This window comes from Dermacentor albipictus, chromosome 8, assembly GCF_038994185.2.
Source record: "Dermacentor albipictus isolate Rhodes 1998 colony chromosome 8, USDA_Dalb.pri_finalv2, whole genome shotgun sequence".
NCBI classification, from domain to species: Eukaryota; Metazoa; Arthropoda; class Arachnida; order Ixodida; family Ixodidae; genus Dermacentor; species Dermacentor albipictus.
Window position 1 is genome coordinate 27,620,367 of NC_091828.1, and position 13,462 is coordinate 27,633,828.

Sequence of the window (13,462 nt, forward strand, 5' to 3'; positions counted from 1 at the left end):
TCACAGATGTACTAACATGTGGGGCACGAACGAAGTAGCTCATTAGCGAAAGTCATGTTGGAATCAGTCGTTATATTTTCCTCTACAGATCAACATGTTACTATGCAGCCTTCTCTGTGTTAACACGCGTGTGAACCTTAATTCTAATCAATTTCTGTGGACACAATACAAGCAACATACAACATTCAGAACTTTCTTGCTACTTTTGTGTTGCAGATTATGAATGTTTCAGTAACTTGCCAACATTCACTCACATAAATTCAATTTAGCTTTATTTTCATTTGAGACAAAGGTTTCTGGACCAAAAGCTGCTTTTTAGCAGCTTCACCAGGTCCAGAAACACAGGCAATGCACAAAACAAACGTCCAAAGAAAAGCCACACAGTAAACAGAGTAACACTAAAAAACATGACACGCAAAGGGTCTCATGCTATACATGCCGAAGTACATCATACACAAACAACAAAGAAAAAATTGTACATACTGTTACGGGGTTAAAAGCAGTCAGACGTTATTTACAACTTAAGACGCGTGACGTGGAGCACGTCGGAGCGATGCTGAGCCACGGTTGGCTCAAGAGGGGTGATTTTGTACATGACATCAGTTACTTCATGCAAGACACGGTAAGAGCCAGAATAGCGTGAAAGTAACTTCTCAGAGAGACCAATGCGTCGCGACTGCGACCAAAGGAGAACCAGGGTGCCCGGTGTGTAATGGACGTCACGATGGCGGGCGTCATATAAGAGCCGCTGATTGTCCTGCGACTCTACAAGTCGATGTCGGGCAATATGGCGTGCTTCTTGAGCTTTGAGTATGGCTTCACGGGCGTACTCGGACGTGGAATTCAGGCTAGCAGGCAGGATGGTGTCGAAAGATAGCGTAGGGTCGCGGCCAAACAAGAGGAAGAATGGACAGAAGCCGGCGGTATCATGGCGTGACAAATTATACGCGAAGGTAACGAACGGCAGCGCAACGTCCCAGTCGCGATGGTCAGCGGATACATACATGGACAACATGTCAGTAAGGGTGCGGTTAAGGCGCTCGGTTATACCGTTCGTTTGTGGATGGTAAGCAGTAGCAAGTTTGTGTTTAGTCGCGCACAAGTGCAGAATGTCGTTGACAACTTTAGAAAGAAAGTAGCAGCTGCGGTAAGTGAGGAGCTGTCGAGGGGCGCCGTGGTGAAGGACAACATTCTCTAGGAGGAAGTCGGTGACATCGGTTGCACAGCTTGTCGGAAGAGCCAATGTGATTTCATATCGGGTGGCGTAGTCTGTTGCTACAGCAATCTACTTGTTTCCCGAATCAGGCGTAGGAACAGGGCCTACAAGATGAACACCTACACGGAAGAATGGTTCTGATGGTACGTCAAGTGGTTGAAGACGACCAGCAGAGTGTGGTCGGCTTTTTTTCGTCGTTGACAAAGGTCACACGCAGCAACATAATGGCAGACGTCATGGTATAGACCAGGCCAATAGAAGCACCGACGAACGCGGTCATAGGTCCGTGACACGCCCAGGTGACCGGCAGTCAGGACATCATGAAACTGGGCGAGAACAGTCTGACGCAGATGCTCGGGCACAACGAAGAGTCGGGCAGGGCCGTCCGGGCGCATGTTAGAGTGTGGTACAATATACCATCTTGGAGTTCAAACATGCGAAAGGAAGGATCGGGCGTCGTTGAAGTAAGCCGTTGAATAAGGTCTTGTAAGGAGGCGTCCCGATGTTGTTCGGCTCCAATATCGCGAAAAGCAGCCAGAGAGAGAATGGTGATAGGTATGCCAGCTGCAGAAACGTCGGGAGGGTCGACAGGATGGCGCGACAAGCAGTCCGCATATTGATGTAACCGGCCGGTCTTGTATACAACTGAATAGTATTCTTGAAGGCGCAGAGCCCAGCAGCCAAGGCGCCCGGAGGATCTTTCAGGGACAAAAGCCAACACAGAGTGTTGTTATCAGTGATGACTGTGAATTGGCTGCCGTACAAATAGGGGCGGGCATTCAGGCTGCGGGTGCGTACGACAGTGCTGGACGGAGTGTAGTCAGGTCGATTAACTGAGCAGACGTTGGTCAAGCCAATGTTTGCCAATTCCTGGCACACGATGGACTGTATCAGTGAGAAGGTCGCTTGGCAATTCTCGGGGCCATGGGTTGGGGTTGTGACAGGAGATGCGGCTTCTATTTCACGTCGGATGACATGTAGGACGTCATCAGCGCGATCAGACGTGGGTGGACTGCGGAGGTCTTTGCAGGTGGACGTAGCAGCCGTGTTGGGAAGGCAGGGAAATGGCTGGGCAATATGGCGACTCTTGGCTTCTTCAAACCGCCGGCATTCGGTAATAACGGCTTGCACAGTGGAAGAATTCTTGAAAACAAGGAGGTGGAAGGCATCATCTGCTATGCCCTTAATGACATGTGCAACTTTATGAGGTTCGGACATCTTCGGATCCACTTTGCAGCACAGAGCAACCACGTCCTGGATGCACGTGAAGTAGGATTCACAGCACGTCTAGACACGCGAAGCGAGGTCTTTTTGGGCGGCGCGCTGACCTCCAGCAGGCTTGCCAAACAAATCTTTCAGCTTCTGTTTACAAATGTCCCACCTGGTAAGTTCCTCCTTGTGGGTCTGAAACCAGACGCGTGCCGTGCCCGTGAGGTAAAATATCAAATTAGCGAGCATGATGGTTTGATCCCAGTGGTTGCTGGAGCTCACCCGCTCATTAGGTGAAGCCAGTCTTTAACATCACTGTCGTCGGTGCCAGAAGAGGTTCCTGGGTCGCGGGGTTGTGCTAGAATGACTGTGGGCATGGGTGCCAACGGGCCCGAAGCATCCTCACCTTGTGCTGGCATTGTAGATGCAGCCAAGGAGCGCCTGCTGCATAAATCCGTCTTGATAATGATCCCGCAACCTCCACCAAAAACATTACGGGGTTAAAAACAGTGAGACATATATTTACGGGATATTTACAATAATTGTAGCGGCTGACAAGATGGTAGACAGCACGCGATGTCCACAGCATCGTCGTCTTCCGACCAAGCTGACATCATCATCTTCGTCAGCGTGTCACAATATGTATGGTAAACGAACATACTGACACTTTTCATGGAGCAGTTTGTTGTAGAGAAATGAGATGGCGCACCGCACGTCTCCTCAGAGACAGCACACGAATATGAAACCATTACCGCTTCCACCTTGCTTCTGTACAATCAGCTGTTGGAAATAGAACTGAGTCTTCGCTAGTGCACTGTGCTCCAATCATGTGGATTGAAGACGTGCAGTAGTTGGCTGTAAAAGTGGTGGCTGGCATACTAAGGAATGGAATGAATCTGTGCAGCGAAATTAGTGGACTGTTGTTGCAATTGTCCGCACATGTTACCGGCACTTCAAGATGTACGGCTTTCTTTGGGGATACAGAAATTTGGTCATCAACCAGCGTTGTATCGCTAACCTTCAAAGAAAGTGCTTCAGCCCTGGGATGTCGGCAAGAGTCAGTATCGCTCGCTAAACACAGACAAAGGGAGTAGCGCCGCTTCATGTCATAGTACGTTCCTGCACAGTATCTACAAACATCTACCCCAACTGGCACGCAATCTTACACCCTCTATTGCCAACGTGTTAATAAGTGAATGGGCGCACACTTGAATATGCATGCCATACACGCACAGTAAATAAGGGACTGCAATTATAACAATTATAACACACGAATGGTCGAAGCCGAATGCTTTGTGACGATCCACAAGAGTAAGCGAGCTGCTAGCAATAAGACACCTTTGCTACAAGACATTACAATGTACAAAACAGCCACGTTTCAAGCCTCGCGCGCAGCAAGAACAAATTTATCGGAAGTGAGCACACCCAGAAGTGTTTAGGCAGAAATAATCAGATGGTGACCGCACCAAAGAAATTTGAGTCAGAAATGTGACAAGTCGCTGCTTCAAACATTTGCCATATAATGAACGAAGAGCAAAACAGTAATCCTGATTCAATTCATGTACAGAAAGTTTGGATAGCTTGGAATATGTATTTAGCCTTGCTTTTAACACAAGCACCATATACGCTGTTTGGACATAACATAATCAACTTCCTAAGCATTTTTACATGTTCTCCGAAACTGGAGTCAAAGCTTCGTGTCATCCACCCAGTCACCATCTATGACACCTTCCAAAAAAGAGGTTTGCTAAGCCACACCAGCGTCATACACACCCACTGTAAACGTGGAGGCAACGGACGCAGTTGAGGCAAGCAATAGATGCGTCGCCACATGATCAAAACATGGCAGCGGCCACGGGACTGCCATGAAAAGGGTCAATAAAAGAAATTCGCATCATTTAACATGCGAGCAATGCAACAATGGCAGGCACGTTACGTTTTCAAATTTACAAATATACTGCAGCAGTCATTCATTTGTGAAAACTATTGTGTGATCATACCCAGTCAGAATAAAGGAATACAGTGAAAGCTCGTTAATTCGAACTTCAATAATTCGAATTTATGGATAATTCAAACTGTACGATTTGGTCTGGCCAAGCTCCACAGAAGTGTATGTATAAAAAAGTCCGTTAATTCGAACGCGAGAAGGTTCCCTCACGGATAATTCGAACTACGCTCGCCTGGCACACGGCCAGAGAAACGCGCCTACTGCCTACACACGAGGCTGTATTGCCTCCGAAACGTAGAGAACGGCGAGAGAAGGCAAAATCGGAAAAAAATCTAACCGACGCGGGGTCAGCCAGAAGGCAGCGGCGGCTGCCGCCTCTCCGTTCTACGTAACCTCCGAGACGTCATGCCCGTTGCGAATTGCGGAGGCTCTGCAAATCTTGTACAGCTGCTAATGTTGTGCCGAGATGGCACGGCAAGCGCCATCGTAACACAGCGAATCAAGTACGTCGCAGCTGCGCTTGCAATCAAGAACCAACGAATCAGGGCCTTCGCCACCTTCACATTTTCAGCGTCTTTGTCTCGGCAGTCTTCATCGGTTGTGCACGTCTGTTTTCAGCTTTGGAGGTATCGGCCATCGCGATTCATTGTGATGGTGTTAAGCCTCGGCTAACGTTCGTTTCGGTGGACATCGGTAGTTTGGCACAGTCGGACCCAGAGCTTCGACTTCAAGATGGCGTGTGCCGGCACACGCCATCACTTTTTGACACGCCAAATTTCTGACATGCCCTACTGCTTCCAAATCGCAATGTACTGTTGCTCTCCTTCACTTTCGTTAGTTCGAACTTTCGTTAATTCGAACTGAAGCGGCTTCCCCTTGCGGTTCGAATTAACGAGCTTTTACTGTATTATGTTGTAGTGACTGAAATTTGCAACTAATTCAAAAGTGGGGAACGAAACACATTCCTTGTTTATGTGCGCACAATTTACTGCTGTGGTAAATTCAATATGGAAGCTAGGAATTTCATAAATTTGAGTCGCGAAAAAAAAAGTTCGCACAATGTGAGAATAGAGAGGTTTAGCTTGTCCGGTATTTGGGTAAATGCAGTAGGGCGGAGGCGTAAACGTGAGCGGCCTGGACGGTGCAGAGCTCAAACAGACAAAACAGCTAATATTGCCTTAAGCAAGTGTATTCCACTTCGCTGTTGGTGTAAATTTTGGGCACTGGTATAACCGTGTTGCTGCCAAAAATTTACACCCGCAACAATGTTAAATACACTTGGTTGCTGCAATATTAGCCATTTTCATCTGTTCGAGCTCTGCGCTACCAGGTGGCTACACCATGCAGGCCGCGCACGTTTCTGCCTCCTCGCCAACACTCCGTCCACCTGTGTTTACCCGAATACCAGACAAGCTAAACCTCTCTAATAATATCACTGTTCTATTTTTGTAGAAAAAGAATAATTGTGCACCAACTAAACATGTGGGTAAAAAAAAAGGGCGTTGTAAATGCAAAGGAAAATGGCTCGGTGTCTGACTTCTTGTGTCAGCTCAGTTTCCTTATATTTTCGAGGCCGAATACCCCATGCACAACACTATGTTCCTTCACACGATTCAAGGGACCTTATACTCGACCACTTCATGCTGCGGGTGAGAGGATCAAGAGACCGACGAACGCTCCCAAGCATCACCAAGGAAGCCGGATGCCTGTGTACTCACAGCTGAAGAGTTTCAATGATGGACCATCTAAAGAACAAGCGGGCAGCATGACATGCCCAGAACAGCAAGAAGCTGCAGGGGGATCCAAGTGCTACTCAACAACTGCAACACTGACATTGCCAATCTCACACGTATTCTTGACTGCCTGAGTTGCAGCAATCTTGAAATTCAAGTCTTAAAGCCAGTATTCAAGGGCACAATCCTGACGAGCTTGAGGCAGAATACAGCACTGCAGCAGATTACGACAATCAGGTCATGGTATGCTGGCTGAATTGCTCTGCCAGACCGCCACTTTGGAACGACTTGAATGTGACCCGCAGTGCAGTTTCTGCTCAGCCTTATCTGGCCGCAACTTACATGGCATTGTCGCATTTAGGATTACGACTGCTTTTAAGCTTAGCATTCCCATTTTTAGAGGACATTCCTCAATTAGCAGAACTTTGGGAACAGTCTGAAGAAAACTGTCCAACGCAGTGCGACACTATTGCACAAGACCAAGTTCCACTACTTGTGAAATTACCTTGTAGATAAGGCAGCAGCGTCGATTGCTGGTTTACTGACCACAGAATGTTATGTGGATGCCGTCGAGTTTCTTACGTAAAGGTTCGGTGAACAAAAGAAGACTGAACAGTGTCATTTGTCAACCCAAGAAACTTTCCGCATGTCATGTCGGGAACACGATGCAAGGTCTCCAGAAGTTGTATGATGCCACGTAACTGCATATTCATTGCCTTACTGCATTGAACCTACCAGCCCTAGTTTTTCGGAAATGCTGGCAGATGTCATGTGGAACGCCTTGTCATGTAACATGTACTTGATCTTGTGCAAGAGAAGTGCAGAGAGGCGTTAAGGGGAATTAGCATTGCCAACCCTCTGGGAAATGTTTCGTGACAAATGGTAGCAGCCAAGTTGAAAGAGCTGCTCAACTTTCCCAGGGTAGAATTAGAAAGCCAGGTGAAGTGCTTCACATAAGCGGCATGCGTTCGAAAGGTGTACATACATCGAAAAGTCACGAGACCGCAGCACCACTTTTGCATAATGCGCCTTCGGTGAGAAGTGCATTTCTTCTGCTAATCAAAGAACCATTCCACACGAACCTGTGATGCTAAGCTCTCTCTGGCTGAGAAAAAGGAACAGCTAGTTTAGGACAATTGTTGCTTCAGATGTATGTCACGAGTTCACCAGTCAAGATCTTGTCATGTAAAGCTCACTTAGTCTCGCAAAAAGGTTACGACCGAAGGTTGTTGGTGAGACAAGAATCGCTTTCAACACAGGTCCGTGCGTTTCAGCACTCCATCAGGCACTGAAAGGCGTAGAATCGAGAAAGTTGCTTTGCGTAACTAGTACAATGCCTAAGTCTGCACAGTGCAAGCAATCATGGTGCCATATGCCACTATGTTTCTGCACCATCCATCGACAACAACTTTGCGGGACAACTAAGACTTAAAGGCAAATTTCTTGCAGATAAGCAGCGTTTCTTTGAAGCAAATGCCAAATCTGGACTTTGTTTCGTCATCGGGTCAGAACATCTCTGGAAGGTATTGACTGGAGAACTTGAATGGAGCACAGATATCCGAGGATTAATCGCAGCAAATTCCACCTTTGGATGTACACTCCAAGGACCAAGTCAAAGCAAAGCATTCATCGAACGCAATACAAACTTGATGGTCTGTGCACTGTAAGTGACAAGTCTTTCTGATCACGAAAAGTTAGAGATTTTGCAGTTCTTTTGGTGACTGACTCAAAGCAATGGGTAGCGCTCAGCAAAGCGACTCAATCACTTACAAGTCACTGAAGGGATTTGATGAGACTAACAGCAAATCTAATGGCAAATGTATTGTCGCGCTACTGTGGGAAGAGGGCAAGCATTTATTCAGAGATAACTGTGATACAGCTCTCACTTGCCTTAGTAAGCTGGTTAAAATGCTATCGGAACGTGACACAACTACAGCTTGAACAAGACCTCACATTGAAGAATGTAGTACTTTGTGGCAAGCAGTTTGAGGAAGTCCTTAAGCAGCAACCGCACATTCATGCTGCCGGCTCATTGGAAACCATCGATCTCTGCATACAGCTCGGCCAACGCGACGTGTCGACAGGAAACGCAAAACAGTTGAGCAACCTCAGACTAGCATTCCTGTCACTGGTGCGGTAGACAAGGAACACACCCCAAATAAGAGTCCAGCATCAAAAGTGCTGCAAAAAGGGACGTTTCACCACTGTATGCTGATCATCACGCATGCTTCATCATCTGCAATTAAAGGGACACTAAAGGTTACTATTAAGTCAACGTGGACTGTTGAAATACTATCCCAGAAACCTCGAAACGCTTGTTTCATTCCAAGGAGAGACTTATTTTAAGAGAAAATACGTTCTGAAGCGTCCGCGTACCTCTAGCGCAGTTCAAATCGCCCACCCTCCGATGGAGGAGTACTGACATCATGGTCTCTTAGTGACGTTGCGCCGTCGGTAAGTAGAACGGCATCGTGTCCGCAGACGGCGCTACGGCTTTTCTGCGCAAAACGCAAATGCGCGGCCAGAAACAGAGCCAAGACAGAGCCGACAGCAGAGCGAAAGCAGGAGTACGGTGGCTGGCGGAAGGAGAAATGCGCCACCATAAGCTGGTACTTCATTCTATGATGCAAACTTCGACGCTCGTCGCGATGGACCCTGACAACAACAGATTGTCTCGCGATGCTGTGCTCAACTTCGATTTGAGCACAGACGAGCGCGACGTGCTGCTGAGGGCTCGCGCTGCCGGCGTCGTTGCGTATTACAACGGCGGCCTCGACACCGGCTCTCCAGAGCGGGAAAGCAACGAAGGCTTCCCACGACATCACATGGACGTGGCATTCTCGCTGCTTGTTCCAAATGAAAGTTTCGCGAGCCAGCAGAACCCACACAGCATGACGCGATAACGAAACTACTGAAACTCCAAAGCGTGCGCGGCACAGAGTCGAGCGAAAACGAAACCTTTCGACCACCCATACTACTGAAGGCCGTCAAAATGTTATTTTTTTCTTAGAATCGAATAGACGTAGACAAGTAGCATTTTCTTCCGTCTTATAATCGAATGAAATATTTTTAATACGAGTAGTTGAGTATTAGTAACACAAATTATGAGGAGTGCTTTCGTCATCGGGCTAGTACCGGAATGTCGCTGGGAGTCTCAAATCGTGTCATGCATTTACCTCAATTTCTCGGTTACTAAAGCTCTGTTCGCCATTATAGTGATGCCTTAGACATTCTAGAACATTGCTCTACCACTTTAACTTGACTTTCTGGTAACCTTTAGTGTCCCTTTAAGCACATCTCCGGAAAGTACAAGCTTCCTGGGAGCGATCACAGACGGCGCAACAACTCCGTGGACATGGAAGCTATCGCTAAAATGACATGAAATGATAGCGCTCAAGCACTTTCAGAGGAGGACCGACTTCGCATTGGTTCATTCCAAACTTCTGTGACACCACACACCCGCTGATGGAGCGCTTGCATAAATCCAACTTGCATTTCATTTGGGATGCCACTCAAAAGCAGGCTTTTCAACAAATTAAGAAAGCCTTGACTTCACAACCTGTCTTGGCTCTCTATGACTCAAGGTGTGAACTAGACTAGACTTTGCAGGACCGCTCCACATAAAGCAAACAGACCATCAGCGCAAAGGATGACACACACTGCAGAGCGCTAGTTGTAACTATTGTTTTATTCCCCTGTCAATGGAATAAATGCAGGAAGATACTAGGGGGATGGGGGGTAGCGACTAAAAAAAAAAAATTACAAACATGGTCATCTACCAATGCCAAGCCGGCTTTGTCATCTGGTAATTTTTTCTGTAGTCAACATCCCAATAAAGGAACCAGGATACAAAATTCCAGATTAGTGAGTCAGGAAATCTATTTCCTTTGTACTAGAGGAGGCTGATGGCATGCTCACGCACATACTTCCCAAACGCGCACTCTCAGCGGCTTTATCTCTTGTGTCATTTGGCTGCCATCTTTGCTCACAATCTTGCATTTCTTAAAGAATGGCCGACATCTGCAATCTCTACAATGTATCCCAAGGTGTCTGGCGACTGGTTTTGAATGAAAGATTAAAAGAGCATGATTATAACTTTTCAAAAGCAGTAGCCGGACACCTTGGGATACATTGTAGAGACTGCGGATGTCGGCCATTCTTTAAGAAATGCAAGATTGTGAGCAAAGATGGCAGCCAAATGACGCAAGAGATAATCAAAGCTGCTGGGATTGTGCGTTTGGGAAGTATGTGCGTGAGCATGCCATCAGCCTCCCTTAGTGCAAAGGAAATAGATTTCCTCACGCGCTAATCTGAAATTTTGTATCCTGGTTCCTTTATTGGGACATTGACTGCAGAAAAAATTATCACATGACAAAGCCGGCTTGGCATTGGTAGAGGGCCATGTTTGTAAATTTTTTTTGTTTATTTGTTTTTAGTCGCTACCCCACCTTGCCCCAGTATCTTGCCCCATTTATTCCATTGACAAGGGAATAAAATGACAGGTGCAAGTAGCGCTCTGTAGTGTGTTTCTCTTCTGTGTGTGCCGTCAAAATGTTGCGCAATCGAATCTGTAATACACTATCTCGGGCAACTTATTCAGAAGGTACCAGATATTCTCTGAAAGAGGGTGGTGCAATGCCAAAGTATCTAGACACTTGACTGCCATACATGCAAGTACGGCAGTTTGACAGCAATGTTGCAACTTTATACATTCGCCCCACCCTCTGCAGAGTCATTTTTTGATTTTTGTGGAAATCAACGAATGCGAAGTCCGCTGCCACCTTGCCAAACCCCCATTCCACAGCCTGCCGCACAGTGCTCATGCGCTTGTTGAAATGAGCCTCGTAGGGCTGCAATGATGCGCCTCCAAAAGGCTTAAGGAGCAGGGGCCGGAGTGGATAGGCTGGGTCGCCATAGATAACATATTCATGGCCTTGGGCGACTTTCTCCAGGTTCTGGTAGAGGGCCGTCTTCTTCAAGATTCCTGAAATAAAGTTACAGATCTTGTGAGAGTAGAAGAAAAAGACTCATGCAAATGCACTTGTTTTGCACAAACAGAAGCGGTGCGTGAGCTAAAGAAAAGTTAAGGGACCTTATTAGGGTATACATTTTCACCATTAAGCATGCAAGGTGCTGGTAGCTTTGAAATGGGTGAGCAGAAAGCCTTTGTTCGAAAACAATTTGTTTGTGAAAAAGGTAACCTTGCAACCTTGTGAACTTCATGCGGCGTCCATGACTGAAAAATTTAGCTGAAGTGTTCAGAGGAGTGTATACTATCCGCTGAATGTGTTTTTTTCACAATGCGCGAGAGGTGGTTCACGACCTCTTTAATTCTCGGTCAGACATACCTAAGTAAGCAAGAAAATCAAACAACACAAACATGTATAGTTTGATATTTGGTGGAAGTCGTCCTGTAAGTGTAAAGTGGTTCTGAAAATATGGAACACGCCAGGGCAGGACATGCATAGGCAGCTTGGTAGCAATTATAACATTGAATATTACCATACTAGATTAGGTATTTGAGTTATTGAAGCTAATCGCCATGGCGCATTAGAGAAGCATTTAGAGGCAACCTCACGCACCAGCATCGTGGCGCCGACCATGAAATGGTCCATCCATTTGGCATACCAAGCCATTGGGGCACATCACGGCTTGATATTTTTGCACGTGATGCCGTTTGTGGCCAGAGAAGTGATCCTGCTGTCCAACTGATGGTCTGCAAATTCGTCGCGCTGTGCCATCAATGAAACCCCAACAGTTCTTCAGTGGAGCGCCTTTCCGGTGAACGGCCTGATCAAAAAAGAAAAAGAAACAGCAGTAAACAGCTATCTATATCAAGAAACTCATAACGTATTGAGAAAAAGATCATAAGAGGATTAGACTACAGCGTAAGATACACTCTTTAGGTGTGGACATCGTGCCATGCAGGAAGAGCGAATTATGTCCCTGTTTCGAAATCGTGCCAGAAGATGTATCTCTGACCGTACGTGTGTCATGTCAGAGGTGGCAATTCTTGTATAGTAGAAATGTCCGCTGTTGTGGCGGCGTTTCATGCATGCACCACCTGTGTGCAACAAATTTACTTGACTGTTCTTTTGCCAAATCTTCGTCATCTGCACATGGTTACGTGCGAAGTACAAAAAGAACTATTTTAGAAGGTAATGAAACGACACACTTCTTCATAACTATTACACAGCGTGCACTAAAGAACACGGATGAAGAATAGACAAACACGAGCGCTGACTCACAACTAAAAGTTTGTTGCATTTAAACACGTGAATATCTTCTTGGCTCACTATTTTGTTTTCCACAAGTAATGAATAACACCCTGCCACTGACCAGGCAGAAATATCCACGTTGGTCCTGTGCATGATAAGAGAGCGGACTGTGTACCAGTTATCATGGCAACAAGACCATTTCCTTTCATTCTTTTTTTTTCTAGTGCAATGTACCGGTTTCTCACCGGATGATGCTTTGACCGGTATGCACAAGCGCAACATGAAGGTACAGTCGACCAAAAAAGTTTACGGACCACGGGATCTCAGAAAATTCAAAATATACGAGTAGACTTTAAATGCAGCCAGTAAAATTGTGCATCACAATGTTGTTCGCATATGCCACAAAAGGCTAAAAGTGGGAATAACAGGCTGTGTTTTGAGACTGAGGAGATATTCAGCTTTGAGTCAGATCTCTTGGTCCGTAAACTTTTTTGGTCGACTGTACATTAGCTGGGAGCACTCGTGACTACATTCCTTGTTATGTGCACACACCTAAAGAGTGTACATATGCCTTACAGCATGAATTAGACTTCATTGCTCAGCCAGCACTGCTGCTCAAGATGCAACAAGCATACCTCACTGCCTGCACTTTTGACATTACTTAAAACTTTAGCACCACTACAACAGAATAAAGCAAGGTTCTCCCTCGCTCTCTTAAACACAAACCCATACAAGCACACAACATAGGTGAAAAAGCATGCATATCCCACATGCTATGGCAATCAGTTGAAGCAAAGCTTCCTTTAATTCTGGCACTGCCTGACCATTAGTTAGTGCCAAATTTTTATGTTCACAGTTTTGTGAAGTATGACGGTGTTGAAATGATATTAAACATTATCTTGGGTGCAAAATTCTTTCTACGCAGTAGAAAGAATACACAGTGAGATGTTTTATTAAGGTTTGTCCTGCACAATTTGTATCCAGTGGGAAGTTGTGTACTGTCACCACCTCACACAGCGCACTGCATCGTGGCACAACTGTTTATGTGCTGGACTGCACCTTGCACATTAGTGTCACCTTGATGTCACGGTCTGGTTGTGAGCAAAGGCTGTGTAATGGAAAAGTATGGAACATACTG

At 46.2% G+C, this 13,462-nt stretch overlaps 1 protein-coding gene across 1 annotated transcript in view; it reads right to left on the bottom strand.

Annotated features, from left to right (window-relative positions):
- Nucleotides 1-10,652: 10,652 nt before the first annotated feature.
- Nucleotides 10,653-13,462, bottom strand: part of LOC135905230 (uncharacterized) — an 80,474-nt gene continuing 77,664 nt past the window's right edge. Inside the window, exons 4-5 of the mRNA XM_065436239.2 lie at nucleotides 11,689-11,896; nucleotides 10,653-11,090 (exon numbers count right to left, since the gene is read on the bottom strand). Of these exons, the coding sequence (XP_065292311.1) occupies nucleotides 10,699-11,090; nucleotides 11,689-11,896 (600 nt within the window). The 3' untranslated portion in view covers nucleotides 10,653-10,698. The remainder of the gene's footprint in view (nucleotides 11,091-11,688; nucleotides 11,897-13,462) is intronic.